The following is an 18412-nucleotide window of genomic DNA, read 5'->3' on the forward strand; positions in this document are numbered from 1 at the left end:
AAGCACGTCCATGAAAAATCACCTCCACAACCCCACTATTGTCACGGGCAGCCCTGGATTTACAGCCCTAAATTTCTGTTCTTAAGCGAGAGTTACGTGAGTTTTGCCCCATTTTACCACCTTTCTTGCCACGGTCGTTAAATGAATCGCTGCAGTTGTTAACTTGGGAACGCGGTCGTTAAGCGAATGGGGCTTCCCCCCTTGACTCTGCTTGTCAGAAGGTCGCCAAAGGGGATCACGTGACCTTGGAACGCTGCCACCGTCATAAATATGAGCAAGTTGCTGGTGCTACTAAGATTGTTGGGCGAGCAGGCTCAAAAACAGCCAGGGAAATCACTGGAAAGCCCCTCGTCAATCAAAAGGAGGGCTAATTTACCACCAGCCTCTCAAGTACTTAGAAGGCGCGGGCTGGGCAGCACAAGCAAAACGACAGCCAACAGCGTAAAAGCCAACCATCGACACAATCCAATCCGCATCTAAAAAGCCACATACAACAGGCACTATAAATACTGCACACACACACACACAGAACGGCACACACTCTGCTAGAGAGAAGTTCCCCGAGGATGGGCACAAAAGCTCGGAAGACAAAACCTTTATTCCCAGGGACTGACCCAGACTGGGATCCTGCATCACTTCGTGCATCTGATATCGGGGGTACAGCCCATAAACAATTATACAAAGTTCTTTTCTTTTTTTTTTTAAACATCAGAGGCTAGCATACATCTCTCTGCAATCGGTTTAAAAATATATTGGAACGCAAGGGGGGGGGAAAGAAAAACACCCCCATCATGGTGACCTATTTCCCAAAATGTATCGATCTTTCCGAAAAGCCAAGAAGTGCAAGTTGAAAGTCGTTGCAGACTCCGGGGCAGAGATAAATCGCTTGGAAGCTTCTTCTCCAGCAGCTCCTACTCAGCTGCCCCTACCTCTGTTGCCATAGCCACTGACAGCTTCCACCTACACGGCTAAAAACCCAGGGAAAACAGAGATTTGCAAGGCTTTCTCTGGTTTTGAGGGCAGATCTCTCTTCTTCGGCTTTTCTTCTTGGAAGCAGATCCAAAATCAAGCGGTCCTTTGCTTTTGGGGAAAAGCTCTCGGCCTTTCTTTCTTTCTTTCTTTTCTTTTTTAAGGGCCGATGAAACCATTTTCAGACCAACTGGGTGCTAGGGATTCTCCGGGGTCTCAAGAGTACGTTTTTGATTAAAACAATACAAAATCCAAAAGGCAGAAACACAGGGATTAGGGTTAGGGACCTTCGAGGTCTTCTAGTCCAGCCCCCCTACTTAAGGCAGGAGATCTTATACCATCCCTAGTCCAACGGTTGTCCGGTTTTGCAAACGTCCAGTGATGGAGCACCCATCGCTCCAGGAGGCAGGCCACTCTGTTGATTAATTGCTCTCATCGTCAGGAAGTTTCTCCTTAGTTCCAGGCTGTCTTTAACAAGCTTCCATCTGTTACTTCTTGTCCTGCCCTCAGGTGCTTTGGGGAATAGGTCAACCCCTCTGATCTGCGACAGACCCTCAAGTACTGAATAACTGAATAACAGAGCTGAAGGGACCTTGGAGGTCTTCTAGTCCAACCCCCTGCTCAAGCAGGAGACCCTGTGCCATTCCAGATAAAGGTTGTCCATCTCTTCTTAAAAACCTCCAGTGATGGAGCACCCACAACTTCTGGAGGCAAGTTGTTCCACTGGTTAATTGTTCTCACTGTCAGGAAATTCCTCCTTATTTCTGGTCTGCTTCTCTCCTTGCTTAATTTCCATCCGTTGCTTCTTGTCCTGCCTTCGGGTGCTTTGGAGAATAGCTTGACTCCCTCTTTTTTGGGGGCAGCCCCTCAAATATTGGAAGACTGCTATCCTGTCACCCCTGGTCCTTCTCTTCATTAAACTAGATACCCCCAGTTGCAGCAACCGTTCTTTATATGTGTTAGCCGTTTTAACTATGCTTTATATCTTTTGTCCCAGCATGACAGGATTTGCGGGAGCCGTTGGGCCAGAAAGGGGGGAAAAACCAGCCAAAGATAGGAATGGTGGCTATGGAAAGGCAGAGGGGGAAGAGAGGAAAGTACAGGTAGTCCTCGATTTACAACAGTTCATTTAGTGACCGCTGAAAGTTACAACTTTGCATGCTTTCAAGCTGCTAGGCGGGCAGAAGATGAGGCAAGCAACGGGAGCTCAACCCCACCTGCGTTGCTCAAGTCTCGAACTGCCAACCTTTCAGTTGACCGTTGGCCGGGTGTCTTAACTGCTAGGACCCCGTGCAACGGTCGTAAATGTGAGGACTGGACATTAGTCCCTTTTGTTCAGTGCCACTCTAACTAGGGTAGCCACAGGGCGAGATAGGTGGCAAATGCATTTAACAAATAAATAAGCAAACTTCGACCGGTCACTAAACACGAAATCGTTGTAAGTCAAGGAATACTGGCACCTGTAAATATGGGTGCTTTGACAACACACCAATGCAGGACCAAAGAACTCTAACCAGCTGGAAAGGCCTTTGTGTGCTAGCAAAGTATCATTTATCCTTCATTACCAGTGAGAAAGCGAGCAAGCTGCACTGCAGATGGGCTTCAGCGGATTATTTCTGGGGAAGGAAGAGTTAAGATGATTAATTTTGTCCTTCTCCAATATGGAAAACGCAGCAGATTTCGGAACCTGGGCGAGACTGCCAAGGCTTCTCAAGCTTGGCTTTGCAGACTTCAGTGTCACGTAACTCCAACATATTGATGTGCAAGGAGTTTACGAAACACGCTTTGTTTGAGTGGGGAGCTTCTGTTGCAGCAACTGGAAGCTGAAGCGCTTGCATGGGGAGCGACGGTGCCGCCAGGCGCCTGGATGACGTTGTGAGAAAGGGGAACTGGAAGAACCCAGCAGAAGAAGAAAGTGGGCTGGAAGGGAAGCGCCTTTGTTTCTGGCCTGTCCAATGATTAACTTTTTCTTTCTTTCTTTCTTTTTCTTCTTTCTTTCTTTCTTTCTTTCTTTCTTTCTTTCTTTCTTTCTTTTTCTCTTTCTTTCTTTTTCTTTCCTTTCTCTCCTTCCATCTGTCTATCTATCTGTCTGTCTGTCTTTCTATCATCTATTATCTATCTGGCTATCTATCTATTTTACTACCTCCATCTATCTACCTGTATCTATCTATCTCTGTCTGTTCTGATCTCAGAGAGAGAGAGAGAGAGAGACAGAGAGACAGAAGATGTCAACCTGCACAAAATCAAATGAGCAACTTTCATATCAGTGTTTCTCAGGATAGCAGAGTTGGAAGGGCCCTTGGAGGTCTTCTAGTCCAACCCCCTGCTCAAGCAGGAGACCCTAAACCATTCTGGAGAAATGGCTGTCCAATCTCTTCTCGAAATCCTCCAGTGATGGAGCAGCCACAACGTCGGAAGGCAAGCCGTTCTACTGGCTAATTGTTCTCACTGGTCAGGAAATTTCTCCGTAGTTTCTACCTTGCCTTTCTATCTGAAAAAGGACGCTGAAGGCAGCAAACAGGAAACAAACCATTAGCAGTCTGGGGGTAGAGTTTGAAGCACTGAATGTCAACTTTGGAGGGAGCCAGGAGCCCTGTCAGTCACTCAGCTCAAACCGTGACTCGGGGGGGCGGGGGGGCAGCCACAGGCTCTCAGCCCAGCTTGCTTCGCAGGACGGTTATTTTGAAGATGAAAAAGAAGAGAAGCCTTCCTTTGTGCAGCCCAGAACGCTCAACGATAAAAGCCAACATGAAAGCAATCAATGAAACAAAGGCACAACAGGCCAAAGCCAATTCAACAAGAAAAACGCTGAGAAAATATGAAAAACAATTGTGGAAACGATGAACCTCATTGCTACAGTTGGTCAGATTTGGACCATCTATAAATGTCCAAGGAATAGAAAAGTGGGGTTTTATGAGTCAGGGCCGACAGAGAGTCCCTGAAAGACGGTTACTGAATTCTTATAATATAATCCTGGGCTTCTGAAAGCAACTGCTTTCTTAGGATGCAGAAGAGAACCTCAGCTAAATCCAACAGGCTACCCTTAGATCTGTAGTAATAATAATAATAATAATAATAATAATAATAATAATAATAATAATAATAATAATAATAATGATGATGATGATGATGATGATGATGATGATGATGATGATGATGATGATGATGATGATGATGATGATGATGTTGGAAGAGACATTGGAGGACCTCTAGTCCAACCCCCTGCTCAGGCAGGAAACCCTATCCCATTTCAGACAAATGGCTGTCCAGTCTCTTCTTAAAAACTTCCAGTGTTGGAGCATTCACCGCTTCTGGAGGCAGGTCGTTCCACTGGTTAATTGTTCTAACTGTCAGGAAGTTTCTCCTTAGTTCTAGGTTGCTTCTCTCCTTGATTATAGGGCGAGAAAATATGGGAGCCCAAAAATAAAATATACACAGGTCATCCTCGACTTACAGTTCACTTCTTGACGATTCGAAGTCACAACAGTACTAAAAAAGAGACTTATGACCATTTTTCACACTGATGACCATTGCAGCATCCCCAGGGTCACGGGATTTACATTCAGATGCTTGACAACTGGCTCACATTTATGACGGTCGCAGCGTCCCGGGGTCATGCGATCCTCTTTTGCAAACGTCTGACAAACAAACTCAACGGGGAAGCCCGGTTCACTGAACAACTGTGTTACTAATTTAACAACTGCAGTGATTCCCTTAAGAAACGTGGCAAGGGTACGAAGTGCCACAAACGGGCTTCGCATAACCATGATTAAATAGAAGCTATCTGAACGCAGCCTAGGACCTGGGCTTACACAACTGGCTTAAGGCGTAATGTGTTTTGTGATTTTGGCTCCATAGTAACACATGAACCCAGCTGTGATGGTTTGTAAGTCATAGCTTAGGGCTTCATAAAAGGCCTGCATCCAGTCAATGGTGGTTTACTCAACCAACTTCGGAACAGAAGAAGCTTTTTGGATGAGAAGTGAAACATTTTCAAGCGGAAAAAAACCACAAGGAAGTCCAGTTGCCCTTTGGGAAAAGCACTGTGGCGTCAACAAAACTAGAGTTAAGATGATGCAAGATTATCACATACAAACAGGAATGTATAAATACTTTTTACCGGGGTGGATTTTCATGGTTTATGTTGCTGTTAAACCTCACTGAGAAAACTTGAAGGCTTGTTTCTTCTCTAAAGCAGCAGCCACGTAACTTTTCAGCATCCTGGACCCAGGCATCAACAAGGAACTCACAATAAATTTTACCTGTCCCCAGCTGCAGAAGCTTGTAATTCAAAATCTTGAAATCATGTTTCTTTTTCTGTCTTTTAACACTTCCCACCAATATCTCACTCCGTTCGAAAACTCCCCTCTTTCTTCATTGCTACCCACCAGAATTTTATCAGCCATCTGCTGGATTTGCTGAGATTTGGTCTGGATATCTTCTTTCAGTCGGTTCTCCCGGCGTTCCACCGTCTCCAGCCGCTTCACTTGGTTCTCTAGAGAATGACGCCTTTCCTAGCCAAGGTTCAAGAAGGCAGAATGAAAACCCCACCCCCAAAAGAATCTGGATAGTCACCCAACTTTTTGCCCTCAGCCCAAGAAGGCCAGACTCGGAAACTTGGATGACTGAATTTGAGTTAGAGAGCCCAAACCCTTTTGAAAACAACAAAAAAGAAAAAAAATGGCAATGATTTTTTAATTACAACTCATATAAGTTTGGCCAGTTCCAAATCGAGGAGCTGTGGCTTCCCACTTCAAGCTTAGATAACCACAGACCACTGGCTGCAGGCTCTCCAAATTCATTCCTGACTTTATCTAAGCCTAGGTTCAAATTTAAGCAAGTTTTAATCAGCAAAGAAAGTCAGGCCAAAACATAAAGGGTTTTTTTTTTTTTTTTGTTGTTGTTGTTGCACTGAGATCAAACGCATCAACGTGACAACTTGCTCACCTCGGCTTCCAGCAATTTCTTTTTCATGCTTTCGTTGGAGTCCTCCCGATTTTGCAATTTCTCCAGCTCTTTCTCGGCTCTCTCCTTTGCTTGGCGGATGTTCTGGAGCAATTCGGTGGCCTCCGAGCTGGCTTTCATAGCCTTCCAAGAGAGGAAAAGGTGACAATCAGTGCTGGCTGCCGTACACAGGGTACAAACACGGAAGCATTTCAGTAACCCATGGCACGTGTTTTTAATTTAGCAAGTCACCTAAACTGATGCATGGGAGAGGAAGAACCAACAAAATAGTGGTCAATATACCAGTCCGTACCTTACTCAGAAAGAAAGAAAAAAGGAAGGAAGGAAGGAAGGAAGGAGGGAAGGAAAGAAGGAAGGAAGGAAGGAAGGAAGGAAGGAAGGAAGGAAGGAAGGAAGGAAGGAAGGCTGGAGGGAGGGAGGGAGGGAGGGAGGGAGGGAGGGAGAGAGAGAGAGAGAGAGAGAGAGAGAGAGAGAGAGAGAGAGAGAGAGAGAGAGAGAGAGAGAGAGAGAGAGAGAGAGAGAGAGAGAGAGAGAGAGAAAGAAAGAAAGAAAGAAAGAAAGAAAGAAAGAAAGAAAGAAAGAAAGAAAGAAAGAAAGAAGGCTGGAGGGAGGGAGGGAGGGAGGGAGGGAGGAAGGAAGGAAGGAAGGAAGGAAGGAAGGAAGGAAGGAAGGGGCTGAAGTAGTGTCCAGAACATATTCCAGACCTAAAATTTGTGTAGTTGTTATGAGCCTGGGGTCTATCAAGAATTTCAGCGCAGAGTACCAACCAATGTTAGCTGAGACCAGAAGCAGCAGCAGAAAAATCTTAACTTCACTTAATCATTTGGCATAATTAATTACAACCGTTGCTTGCAATGCTGTGATCCACTCCTGGTGCGTTTATACATGCGTCAAGTTCAATCAGAGTTTGTCTTCCTGTATTTTAAATCCTTGCCTGTCCCTCTAGCAGGATTTTTTTTTAAAAAAAGATCTCGATCTTCTTTAGGGTGACATCCTCTCAGGTACTCAAAGACTGCTAGGAAGCTACGGGCAAGACCTCCTTTTGGACTCCTGACAATTTTGGACTCCTGACAATTGTCCGTAACATCACACCCTGCAGCCTCTGTGTAACACACACGCACACAAACGGCCTTTCCACGGGAATGAGGTTCAAATTTAATCTCTCCTCGTTACAAAACCCACCTCCAGGCTGTCCAGCCACTGATCTAAAAGGCTTCACAACTGGTACAGTAAGCACCAGAAGAAAAGAAAAAAGGAAGTCTTGGAATCCACGAGTTCTGCTCTGGCACCTACCCCATTCATGCAAACCTGAGCCAAATTAAACCGCCGCAATCTGTTGCCGGCTCAGGGCTCATTATATCATCACAAAGCAGCCTTTGACTGCTGAAAAACGCTCGACATCTGACGCAGCCTGCCCGACTTGGCTTTCTAAAATTGAATTTCTATCCAATATTCCAATTCTGACTCAACTTTGTTTTTTTTAAAAATAAGCCTGCAGTGACATGTTGTGAAGAGGAGAAAGCGCTGAGCATCATGGTTTCAAATTCCAGCCCCCCCACCCCACCCTTCCCGTCTCCCCTTCCTATCTAGAGTGGGATGACTAACTCTGTTTTGGAACACAAGAATTTTGTTCCTCCCTCCTCTGCATTCCAGCTTGCAGGAGAGTCTACAGAGGAGATTTATAAACTGTGTAGGGGGAAATTTAAAAAAAACACACACACACAAAACCTACCCCAAAACCTTCCCCCTCACCAACTTTTCAAAAGCCATTGATGAATGATGCATCATGAAATCTTACTTTTGTCAGCTTCTCCTGCAGCTCCTGAATTTTCACCTGCTGATCGGCATTGATCTAGACGAGAGAGGAAGAGAAAGAAGAACAGAATGACAAAGTTGGGAGGGACCTCAGAGGTCTTCTAGTCCAACTCCCTGCTCAAGCAGGAGACCCTGGACCAAATGTCTGTCCAGTCTCTTCTTAAAAACCTCCAGTGATGAAGCACCCACAACTTCTGGAGGCAAACACCCCTTCTTAAACCTAGGATCCTATGGACACCTGGGAAAGGACTAGAAGTGAGAGCTTGCAGGCTAAAGTGCCGTTGTAACTTGGAACATAAAAGGGAGCAAAACTCGCTTTACAGTTCCCTTGCTTAGCAACAGAAATTTATGTTATCGTCATAAGTTGAGGACTAAGTGTACCAATGTCACAAAACACAATCAATCCTAACTAAGGCTGGGTAGAGCAAACACGCTCACAATGGAATGGGCTTATCTTAACATTTGGGTCCTGTACGACGTTCTTCTTTCTTAGACTTTCCGTGAAATTTATGTTTTTCTTTAGGCACCCTCTTTCCAAGATTCTTTCCTCCGAGCATTTTTGTACGCCAACCTTCTCGAATTTGCCTTCTCCAACAGCTCAAACATCTCCTTATAGCTTCTAAGATGGTGCAGGGATTTTTCCCCAGCTGCTAAGAACCCACTTCAAGTCACAATGCTTGAAATCTTATAAGCTGCCTAAGATTGGCAGTTTCTCTTTATAAAACGTTCGTGAAGATTGCATATCATGCTAATGCAGTCAGCAGGGCACATGAGCTTCGTCGCTACCGCCGGTCCCCAAATCCCAGTTTAAGTCCAGAACACATTTGATTTTATGGTTTTACTCTCGTAAAAACCTAAATTCAAGGAGGATCACCTGGCTAGTCCCTCGCTGCGAATCAAACTGCCGATCGGTCAAATGTTGTATTTATTCTGGTGCTTTTCCAAAAGGCACAAAGGACTTCCTTTGTTTTTCCTTGAAGACGTTTCGCTTCTCATCCCAGAAGCTTCGTCAGTTCTCAGTTCAATTCTTCTTCAGAACCGAAGAAGCTTCTTGGATGAGAAGCGAAACGTCCTCAAAGAAAAAACTAAGTCCAGTTGCCTTTTGGAAAAAACATCTTTGGGACCCACCATGACCTGGATGACTTGAGAATCCCCGTGTGCATTTATTCTGGGATGTTATCACACAGAATTCGACCAAAAAAATAAAATAAAAAATGACACTTATAAACATACCTTCTCCAGCTTGGAATACAGCTCTCCCACTTCTGTTTTTCCTTGATCTTTAACCTTTGAGGTGAAGAATGAAACAGAAGGTGCAATTTAGAAATCGGATCAACAGAAAACTACAGTTCTGAAGTTTCAATATTCTTACCCTAACCCCCATTTTGAGAAATAAAGGTGAAAACGTGCAGGTAATTGTGATTCAAAACCAAAAAAAAGAAAAGAAAAAAAAAGAAGTAGAGTGAATCTTTCTTAAGTAGATATCCTAATTTGATAGCAGTATTGAAAATAGCTCTGATTATTTTGCAACGCACAAAGTAAATCACGCCACTTTCATTGTCTCCTGGGCCCTTAATATCATACAGGCTAAGAAATTTGCCAAGTGACAAAATTTGCTTTCCCTTGCAAAGTCTTGGGGAACTCTTGATTCCTCCCCCAGTTCTCCGAGCTTCCAAACTCATCTCTGCATCAGTCTATTTATCTGAGATGTAGGTACTCTCTGTACAGATTTCTTACCCCTTGAGATTATTTTGTATTTGTTTTAAAGATTGTTTTTACGAAACACGACGGGATTCCTGCCTATTGCTGTGTAGCCCAAGGGGAAAATGGGGAGAGTGAAAGATACTACAGGTCGAACGCTTGGGTTATGATTTTGTTTTGAATCTGTTTTTCAGGGCTGGTTGGGAACTTTTATTTCCCACAACTTTGTGATTTAGCACAGAGCACCTGGAGCAAATAAACACTGAACTCAAAAAAACATCTTTAGAACAAAAGCTGAGGTTTGGCAGTCAGAATCCCCAGCAATTCAGTCTCCCAACTCCCTTTTCAAAGAAATGCTAAGGAATAATTTCTCCTCTCTTTCTCTACCACCCACTACAGATAGTCCTTGACTTACGATCACAGTTGAGCCCAAAATTTCTCTTTGCCGTTGTAAATTGGAACGGTCTTTAAATGAACTGTTGTTAAGTCGAGGACTACCTGTATTTCTTTGGCTATCAAAAGTTAAAGTCTGCAGCTCAGTTATTTGCTGTCTGCCTGTATGTGTTGCACACAGGCACCCTAAAAATTCTGTCAAATTTTGAGTCAAATGTTGTCTCTTTTCCATACGTTAGGAGCCAGACAGACTGGGAATTCAACCGGGGAATTCTGGAGTGGTGACCTTAACTACTTTCTGCAGCCTGTTATGACATTCGGTGGCTTTTCGCTTGAAGTCTTCTGCAGCCAGTCGAGACTCCCTCAGCTCCGATTCGTAAAGATCACTACGTCTGCGAGCGGAAATCAGGTCCTCCTCTAGCTGATTCATCATCAGTCTCATTTCTTCCACTTGAGCTTGATACTCCTGAGGGACGGAAAGGGAAGTCACACGTCTTGGAAAGTGAGGAGGAAAAAAATGGAGGTGAGGAGAGAGCCTGGAATCACAGAGAGATTCCTCGTGAAATGTGGCCATTCATTCATTCACTCATTTACTCATTCAATCATTTTCACTCGCATTCATTCACTCATTCACCTCGTTTTTTTTAATCCTGTAAAGCATTTTGTTTTGAAAAGAGGATTTATATGAAACCATGCTTAGGGGTAGAACCAGCTAATACAGAGATCCCCAACCTTTTGGGCACCGGGGACTGGTTCCATGGAGAGAGGTTTTTCCGCGGACCGGAGGATGCATGGTTTTGTGTGCTGCCTGCATCCCACAGATGGGGCTTTGTTTGTTTGTGCGGACCGGTTGCTGGCGTGCCGTGGCCCCGTACTGGTCCACAGACCGAGGGTTGGGGACCCCTGAGCTAATACATTCTAAGTCAGTAATGGCGAATCTATGAAAAATGTCTCAAAGGTGGCATGCCATGTTTAGGGTGACCTGCCAGTGTTCGCTAACATCTGAGAATAGCTATTCACACATGAAAACATCCCCTTCTTGCGTAGTTTTTGGAGGCTGCAGAGACCACAGGAGATGGGAGGTGGTCTAACGCAGCCCCTCGACCCTCCCAAAGTGAGTCCCCTTTACTTGTAATTTCATTTCTCTAATTATTTGATGTTTCTTTACATAATACACGTGGAGGGGGAGGGTGCGATGGCTCGGCGGTGAAAGATGCTGAGCTTGTCAGCTAGAGAGCTGACAGTCCGGGTTTGAGACCCAGCGCCACACAGTGGGGTGAGCTCCCGTTCCTTGTCCCAGCTCCTACCTACCAAGCAGTTTGGAAGCATTCAACTGCGAGTAGATTAATAGGTAGCATTTCGGTGGGAAGGTAACAGAAAAAAATCTTTGGACAACGCTGGCTCCCTCGACGATTAAATGAGGATGAGCAAGCCGCCCTAGAGTCAGACATGACTGGACACGTTTACCTTTTTATATAGTACTAGCTGTACCCGGCCACGCGTTGCTGTGGCTCAGTCTGGTAAAAGCGTGTGTTGCTTTTACGTCCAACAGATGGCGCTGTTTTTCAAAAAAGCATGTTTTTACCTGTCACAGGTGTGACATCTATATAATATAGGTATATAAAAACACGCGCGTATTCGAATGCAACGTTGTGTCAAAATTTCAAAGCAATCGGTGAAGAACTTTCGGAGAGTTAAGATTTTGAACAAACGAACATTTACATTTTTATTTATATAAGATATAGTGCCACGTGAGATTGGTCTGTTTTTTTAAAAAAAAAAACAACCTAAATGAATATGTAAAGTATTGTTTCTCTTTGGTTCGGGGTGTGTGTGTGAGAGAGACACACCATCAGAATCAAGTTAGGCATTTCCCCAATTTGAGCCCCAAAGGTTCGCCATCCCTGTTCTTAGCTGTCGTTATTAAATCCTCTGAAGGTTAGTTATCTGTACCTGCTCTTTGATTTCCTGCAACTTGCGACTTTGTTCTCTTATGTCGTGAAGGAGCTGCAGGGCCTTGTCGTCCTCTTGAGAAACCTCCATCCGAGCCTGTTCCAGACTTCGCTTTAAGCTCTGCAAAAATGCAATGTTGAACACAAAGGCCCTTTTGCCAGAGACTAGGCCAAAGCAAAGGGGATCGGCTAAGGAAACACACCACAAATCAAAGAAAAAATAAAAACCCAACCGTTGTAAACAAGAAGCTTTGCATGTCAGCTTCGGGGCAATTTCATCCTTCTGATCTCAAGAGCAGCAACAATATTCTCTAGCAGATGTCTCCAGAGCAGTTAAATATGCTTCTGATCCAAAACGTAACAAGGACAAGTAATTTAATTTAAGAAGCTACTTGAATGACAGTATAATAGCAATCTCCATACAGAATAACAGAGTTGGAAGAGACCTTGGAGGTCTTCTAGTCCACACACACACACACACACACACATCTCTGCTAAAGCAGGACTGGCTTTTCCAGTCTCTTCTTGAAAACCTCCAGTGATGGAGCGCCCACAACTTCCAGAGGTAAAACTGATTAATTGTTCTGTCAGGAAATTTCTCCTTAGTTCTAGGTTGTATCTCTCTTTGATGAACTTCCATCCGTTACTTCTTGTCCTGCCCTCTAGTACTTTGGAGACCATTAAATGGACTCCATTAAATTATATCTACTGGACCATTACACAGAGATGGGCCATAGTTCAAAAGATTAGCACTGAAGGTGTGGTCTCAACCCATCCCCGTCATCAGCGATAAGACTAAGAAAAGATCTAAATCAGGGGTCTTCAGACTTGGCCCTTTTACGACTTGTGGACTTCCAACTCCCAGAATTCCTCAGCCAGGCACGCTGGCTGAGGAATTCTGGGAGTTGAACTCCACAAGTCGTAAAAGGGCCAAGTTTGAAGGCCTCTGATCTAAATCCTTGGAAAGTCCCAATCCTAGGAAAGGCCAACCTTTTTGGAGCAGATACATCCATTATGAAGGCTTCTTCATTTCTATTTGTTGATACTACACCTTGAACGGGGTCAATCTAGAGGGACTCACAGATTTAGGATTTGTTACGTCCAAAGAATTGCCTTTAAGCTGACTTTACTCCAGAAGATGCTCAAAAAAAACAACAACACTCCGATCCCTTTGGAGTTGCTCTCTGCCTTTAAGACACAACCCCAATATTCTGGTGCTTTGGTCTCACGTCAACCCTTAGGCTCACGAGACCCCAATACCACGTAACAGGCCTCAAATTAAAAACGCCCCCGGTCTGGAGCAACTGCTTAACTTCTCCACGACGGTGCCCCCAGCCCTGTTGATCCCAATGGCCAGCTAGAGAGCTGCTAAAGGGAGGCCCCCAAGGTGAGGGATCTCAGGGGAACAGGGAAGAGGCTCACACTGCATTCTGTGATGTAGGTAGCCAGGTCCTGTTCGAGGAGGGATCGCTGGGTCTCGGAGGCTTTCAGTTCCACCTCCTTTTGGCTGAGTACAGCCTCCACCTCCGACACTCTGCGATGCAAACGGGTCATTTCCTGCTCCATCTGCAACAGACATCAAACAGGTTTAAAAGGGCTTTCCCAGCAGGCGCAGGGGAGAGTTTGCGGCATCAAGGCCCACACGGGGAGGGAATCGGTGAGCTAGAAGGTTGTTTAAAAGGCAAATACCATTATTTCTGGTCCTGGAAATTCACACTTCCTTCTCAGGGAAAAGCAGGAATTCTAAGTCACCCCATTCATTCACGCGGTTTGTTCGCATTCAGCCACTCTTCGAAACCCCGTTCGCAAAGAAGTCACAATCATCATCTTTTCACCTGATTGGGGTGTTTGTTTGTTTTTTGGTTTTGGTTTTAATTTTTCTCTTTTTCTCTCGCTCCAGAGATGGGTCACTTTCGCTTTATCCCAAATCCATCTTGGACCGGAAGAGGACTTCCCCCCATATCCTTCCGAGGGAGCGGAGAATCGAGTCCAGCCCAGATCAAAGCCAGAAAGCGTTGCGCTCCCTTGAAGTCCCCCAAAGAAGAACGGACTTTACGCGGATCCCAGGGAGTTTATTTCCAGAAACTGGATAGAAAACCCGATTCGCTGCAAAATCGAGGAAGGGGCCAGAGTTACAGAAGCAGAAAGAGGAGGACCAGGGGGTGGAAGAAAAAAAACAAAGCAAGACTTGGCAGTACTCAAAAGAGAATTAGAGAAGGAAAGCATCAGATGAAGAAGACGACGTGGGAAGCGCTGAAAACCACCATCTGAGCCGGGCTGATAAAGGATCTTGGAAGGATCCAGAGCTTCTTCTGGCTAAAATGAGCAGCCCTGGAGCCAGACATGACCTAGGCTTATCTCCCTGGGCCCCGATAAGGAAAGCTCTCCGCTGAAGCCGCCAACCATCGTCCATCAGCCTCTGGCAGGTCCTTTGGCACGGGCGGGTTGCGAACTTCTGCAGCAAGGAGGGAGGCCAGCCATGTAAATAAATACCTTGTGACACTTTGCCTGGGTGTCTTGCAGCTCTTTGCTCTTAAAGAGGACTTTCTTTTCCATGGAGCTAATCTTAGCGGGAGAATCCAAGCTCAAAGCAGACCTTGAAAGAAAGAGAGGGAGAGAGAAGGAAGGAATGAATCTCAAACACACTAGCAGAAATGGGTTTCTCAGCCCTGCCAACTTTAAGACGTGTGTGTGGACTTCAACTCCCAGAATTCATAGCCGGCTGGGGAATTCTAAGAGTTGAAGTCCATGCACCTTAACATTGCCAAGGTTGAGAAACATTGACCTAGAGAAGACACAGCTCTATTTACTCTCGTTAGGAGAAGCTACAGGAAGGCTACCAGAATAGCCAGGTATTGCCCGCTGCCATTAAGCATCCTTTTAAAAACCTCTCTCTCCCCTTCATTGTTTAAGGGGAGTTGCACATTAGTACTGCTGTAATAAAAACAGCACCGGGCATTTCTTTAAAATGAGTGCAACTTCCCTGCCAGGCGAAGGAGGCCTTGGTAAGAGAAAAGCCACGTGGAGTTTCCGAGCTGTGCTATGATCATCTAACTTAGAGATGCTTCGATCGGCTTGGGAAAAAAAATATTAGAGGTTAAAAGTTCTACACGGGGAAAATTTTTGCTTTATTGCTGAGAAAAGGCTAGGTGTGTACAGCGTAAGCCACCGTGATGGTTTCAGTTGTAAAGTGAGTCACACCAACGTAAGGGGACTCCAGCTTCCTCCTTCGCTTTGGCTTGCCAGCTGGAAAGATCACAACTGGGAGCCAGGGAATCCTGGGATGCTGCAACCGTTGTAAATTACAGGCCAGTTGCCAGGCACCTGAATTTTGATCACCTGACCGCTGGGATGCTGCGACGATCATAAATGTGAGGATTTGTCGTAAGTCGCTTTTTTGTAGGCCCATTGCAACTTCAGAAGGCTACTAAATCAATGGTTGCAAGTCAAGGATTGCCTGTAGCACATCGTGTAAGTACAGCCGGTGCTTTTACAAGTATTTTTCTTCTATATCTTCATCATCATCATCATCATCATCATCATCATCATAACAGAGTTGGAAGGGACCTTGGAGGTCATCTAGTCCAACCCCCTGCTCAGGCAGGAAACCCTATACCATTTCAGACAAACGGTTGTCCAGTCTCTTCTTAAAAACTTCCAGTGTTGGAGCACCCACAACCTCTGGAGGCAGGCTGTTCCACTGGTTAATTGTTCTCACTGTCAGGAAGTTTCTCCTTAGTTCTAGGTTGCTTCTCTCCATCATCCCTTAAACTTTGCATTATTCTCCTTTCAATGGCTGGCCCATAGATTTTCCCCCCCTTGTTTTTATACCAAAAACTAGGATCTAAGAACCATTTGTTTGTTCAAAAAGTTACATGTTTAAAATCTCAATTTGGCATATCATAGTCATCTCCCGGTGTCACTTTTCGTGATACAAAAATGCAAATGCAAAAAGCTATGTGACTTCGGGAGAGATATTTTACAGCTCTGTAATTGGGCTCGAAAAGCATAGTTGATAGCTTAGAGTGCTGTGCAAATGAATCCCATGTTTATTCAATAAGCTTTCATTGAGCACAACCCAACAAAAAAATCAGCCAAATGTGGCTTATTCAATAAACACTCCTTACATATGCCACGAGAGAGCTTAACATTTGAATAAAGTCCTTCGCCTGTACATTTCTGATACAACTGGGAGGTGTTTTGTGTTATGATTGTTTCATTTGTGCTGGCCTTTCTGCTTGGATATAAACCCACAGAAGTTACAAACTACGGTTATGATCTTGCATGTCGTGCAAAATCCTAACTGTGATTTGGAAAGGTACGATTAAATGAACTACGTTAGAACTGGTGGCATTAATCAAACTCCTTTATTGAAACTAGGAGACATTTATGATGGGGTTTCTAAGCCATTGGATTTATAGCCTGGCACGTTGAGCAATCCCTGCCGATCCGAATGCGCTCAGTAAACTATGATTAAGCAAGCATGGTTTAATGTACTGTCCAAATCCAGATTGCCCTTTTAAAATCTCCTACAGCAGAGAAAGCGATGCCACGCTTTTAGTTCGAGAACCTTGAACACCACTGCTGGCATATTTTCCCTTTTAACATCTTTCTCTTCCTCTAATGAAGAATAATTTGGAAGAAACCAGAGAAACTTTAAAGCAGACCTTGAGAATCCAATGAAAGGTGAAGAACCACAGGGTGCCTTGCAAATTAGCTTCGTTGACCAGGACTATGCCTGCCGCTGTCACCATTAACCGATAAACACAGTTATCTTTCTCTGCTCAAGTGAGCCTCATCAAGCAGCCTCTTATGAAGAAGCTTAAATCATTTTTCCGTCCAATTTCCTCACCGGCTAGGTCAGGATCCAGGGCCAAATTGATCAACTACTCGAGGTGCTCGTCATCCGAAGGAAGACCTTTCGATTTGCTGCTTTTAGAGATGACTCAAAGGTTCGGTGAAGACTTTTAAAAAGAGACCTTAGGTTCCCCCCTCCCAAAAAATAATAATAACCCCTGTAAAACTGAGCAGAAAGTCAGCCTTTTGGTGCAGAGGTACCACCTTCGGATTCCTGATTGGTAGTCCCGATTTTCCGCCCCCGCCCAAAAAAGCAGCACCCTCTGAGTAGGAGGACACCAAAGGCAGAGAAGAAGCTTCCTTTTAATTGCTGGCCTATTTCAGGTCCTTCTGACTCATAACACGGGAACATCACTGGTGCCAGGAGAGAAACCAAATTTAGGTTCATTTAAAACAAAAAACAAAAAAAAAACACAACCATCCTCCACACACACACACACGGGAAACGCAGAAACCTGTGATAGTCAGACAATCTACCCCAGAACTGAACTGCCTATAGAGAAGTCCATTCAAAATAGGAAGCTGATGTTTTAAACAAGCCACGCTTCAAGGATGCTTTGCTGAAAACCCCAGGGTTGAATTTGCAGATTTACAACCTCGTGCAATAGCTGGAAGCCCAATTTAAACCAATGAAAGAATGCTTAGGGCGTGCATTCCTATTAAAAAGGAAAAAGAAAAGGGAAGACACCACATGAAATATATAAAAATCTCCCGTGCAGGGACAATCTGAAGCGTCTGAAGGCTCTCGGCATCGTCCGCCGAACCTGCTTTGCTCATACTTTCCTTCTAATAGTAGCAACCCAGACTCCAGGGCCCACGAAAGCAGAAGAGGCAATCCTTAGACGAGGGGTTACACTTCCTTAGATCAGCTCGCTAGCGTGATCCAGGTCCTAAGATCTCTCCAGCCAGCCAATCGCCCCGGCCCTCTGCATCGGCCATTCTGCAGTTCCGATGCCTCCTTTCACCCTGAGTTCTACCAACAGCCTGCTCCCCATTTTGTTGGCCATCCTGCATCCCTCGGCTCGTCTTCACCGTGCCCCCCCACTTCCCCCAGAGATTCCCTGGATCTACCAGGCTTGGCAAACACCCCAGCCAGTTCACAGAAGCAGCACACAGACCCAGGCTTAGATTGCCCCCAATTCCCTTCTGAATGTTATTTTTATTTTTGCAAAGCCAGACGGTGAAGTCAAAAAAACCATTTTCTGCCCCTAAAGGATCACGGATTGGAGATGGCATTCCAGGAGTTTTCATCTCAAACCAAGAAAAGAGTCCCCATTGCATCTTACTCCTGGGGATTGGGGGGGGGGGGAGAAGACTAATTAAGATCCATCCTAGTTTGTAGGGAAACAGACCCCGAATCATCTCCCTCCGGTGGTCCACGACCGGGTTCCTGCCTCCTCCCAAGCCCAGCGACTGCTCCATCCCCTCCAAGCCGGCAGCGTTGCCTACTACTTACTCTGACCGTAGAACCGCCAGCGCCTTGATGAAGGAGAAGCCCACGAACGGCAAATCTTCTCCTGAGGAACTTGCAGGGCTCAGCTGGGCGAGAGAGGAAGCAATTCTGGCGTCCTTCTCCTCCGGGGCATCAAAATGAGAGGTATCATCTTCACGCTTGAGGCTCGGCACGAAGGGAGGAAGAGCTGGTGATTTTTTCCCAGGAGCCACCCGGGGGGAGGAAAGAAGGGGAAAGGATGAGCTGCAGTTTGGGGTCCCAGCGGCTCTCATTCAGCAACGGCGGCGGAGGCACTGCAGCGCCTGCT

General features: G+C 45.3%; 1 protein-coding gene across 2 annotated transcripts in view; it reads right to left on the reverse strand.

Moving 5' to 3' along the window:
• CIT (citron rho-interacting serine/threonine kinase) overlaps window positions 1–18412 on the reverse strand; it is a 70722-nt gene that overhangs the window by 39713 nt on the left and 12597 nt on the right. The window contains exons 9-17 of one of the 2 annotated variants that reach the window (XM_015817472.1): window positions 18109–18292; window positions 14289–14391; window positions 13218–13361; window positions 11797–11916; window positions 10139–10309; window positions 8983–9036; window positions 7733–7786; window positions 5917–6057; window positions 5358–5483 (exon numbers count right to left, since the gene is read on the reverse strand). In XM_015817472.1, coding sequence (XP_015672958.1) covers window positions 5358–5483; window positions 5917–6057; window positions 7733–7786; window positions 8983–9036; window positions 10139–10309; window positions 11797–11916; window positions 13218–13361; window positions 14289–14391; window positions 18109–18292 — 1097 coding nt within the window. The remainder of the gene's footprint in view (window positions 1–5357; window positions 5484–5916; window positions 6058–7732; window positions 7787–8982; window positions 9037–10138; window positions 10310–11796; window positions 11917–13217; window positions 13362–14288; window positions 14392–18108; window positions 18293–18412) is intronic. The other variant, XM_015817473.1, reaches the window with a different exon arrangement.

Source organism: Protobothrops mucrosquamatus, unplaced genomic scaffold (genome assembly GCF_001527695.2).
Source record: "Protobothrops mucrosquamatus isolate PMUCROS unplaced genomic scaffold, P.Mucros_1.0 scaffold593, whole genome shotgun sequence".
NCBI classification, from domain to species: domain Eukaryota; kingdom Metazoa; phylum Chordata; class Lepidosauria; order Squamata; family Viperidae; genus Protobothrops; species Protobothrops mucrosquamatus.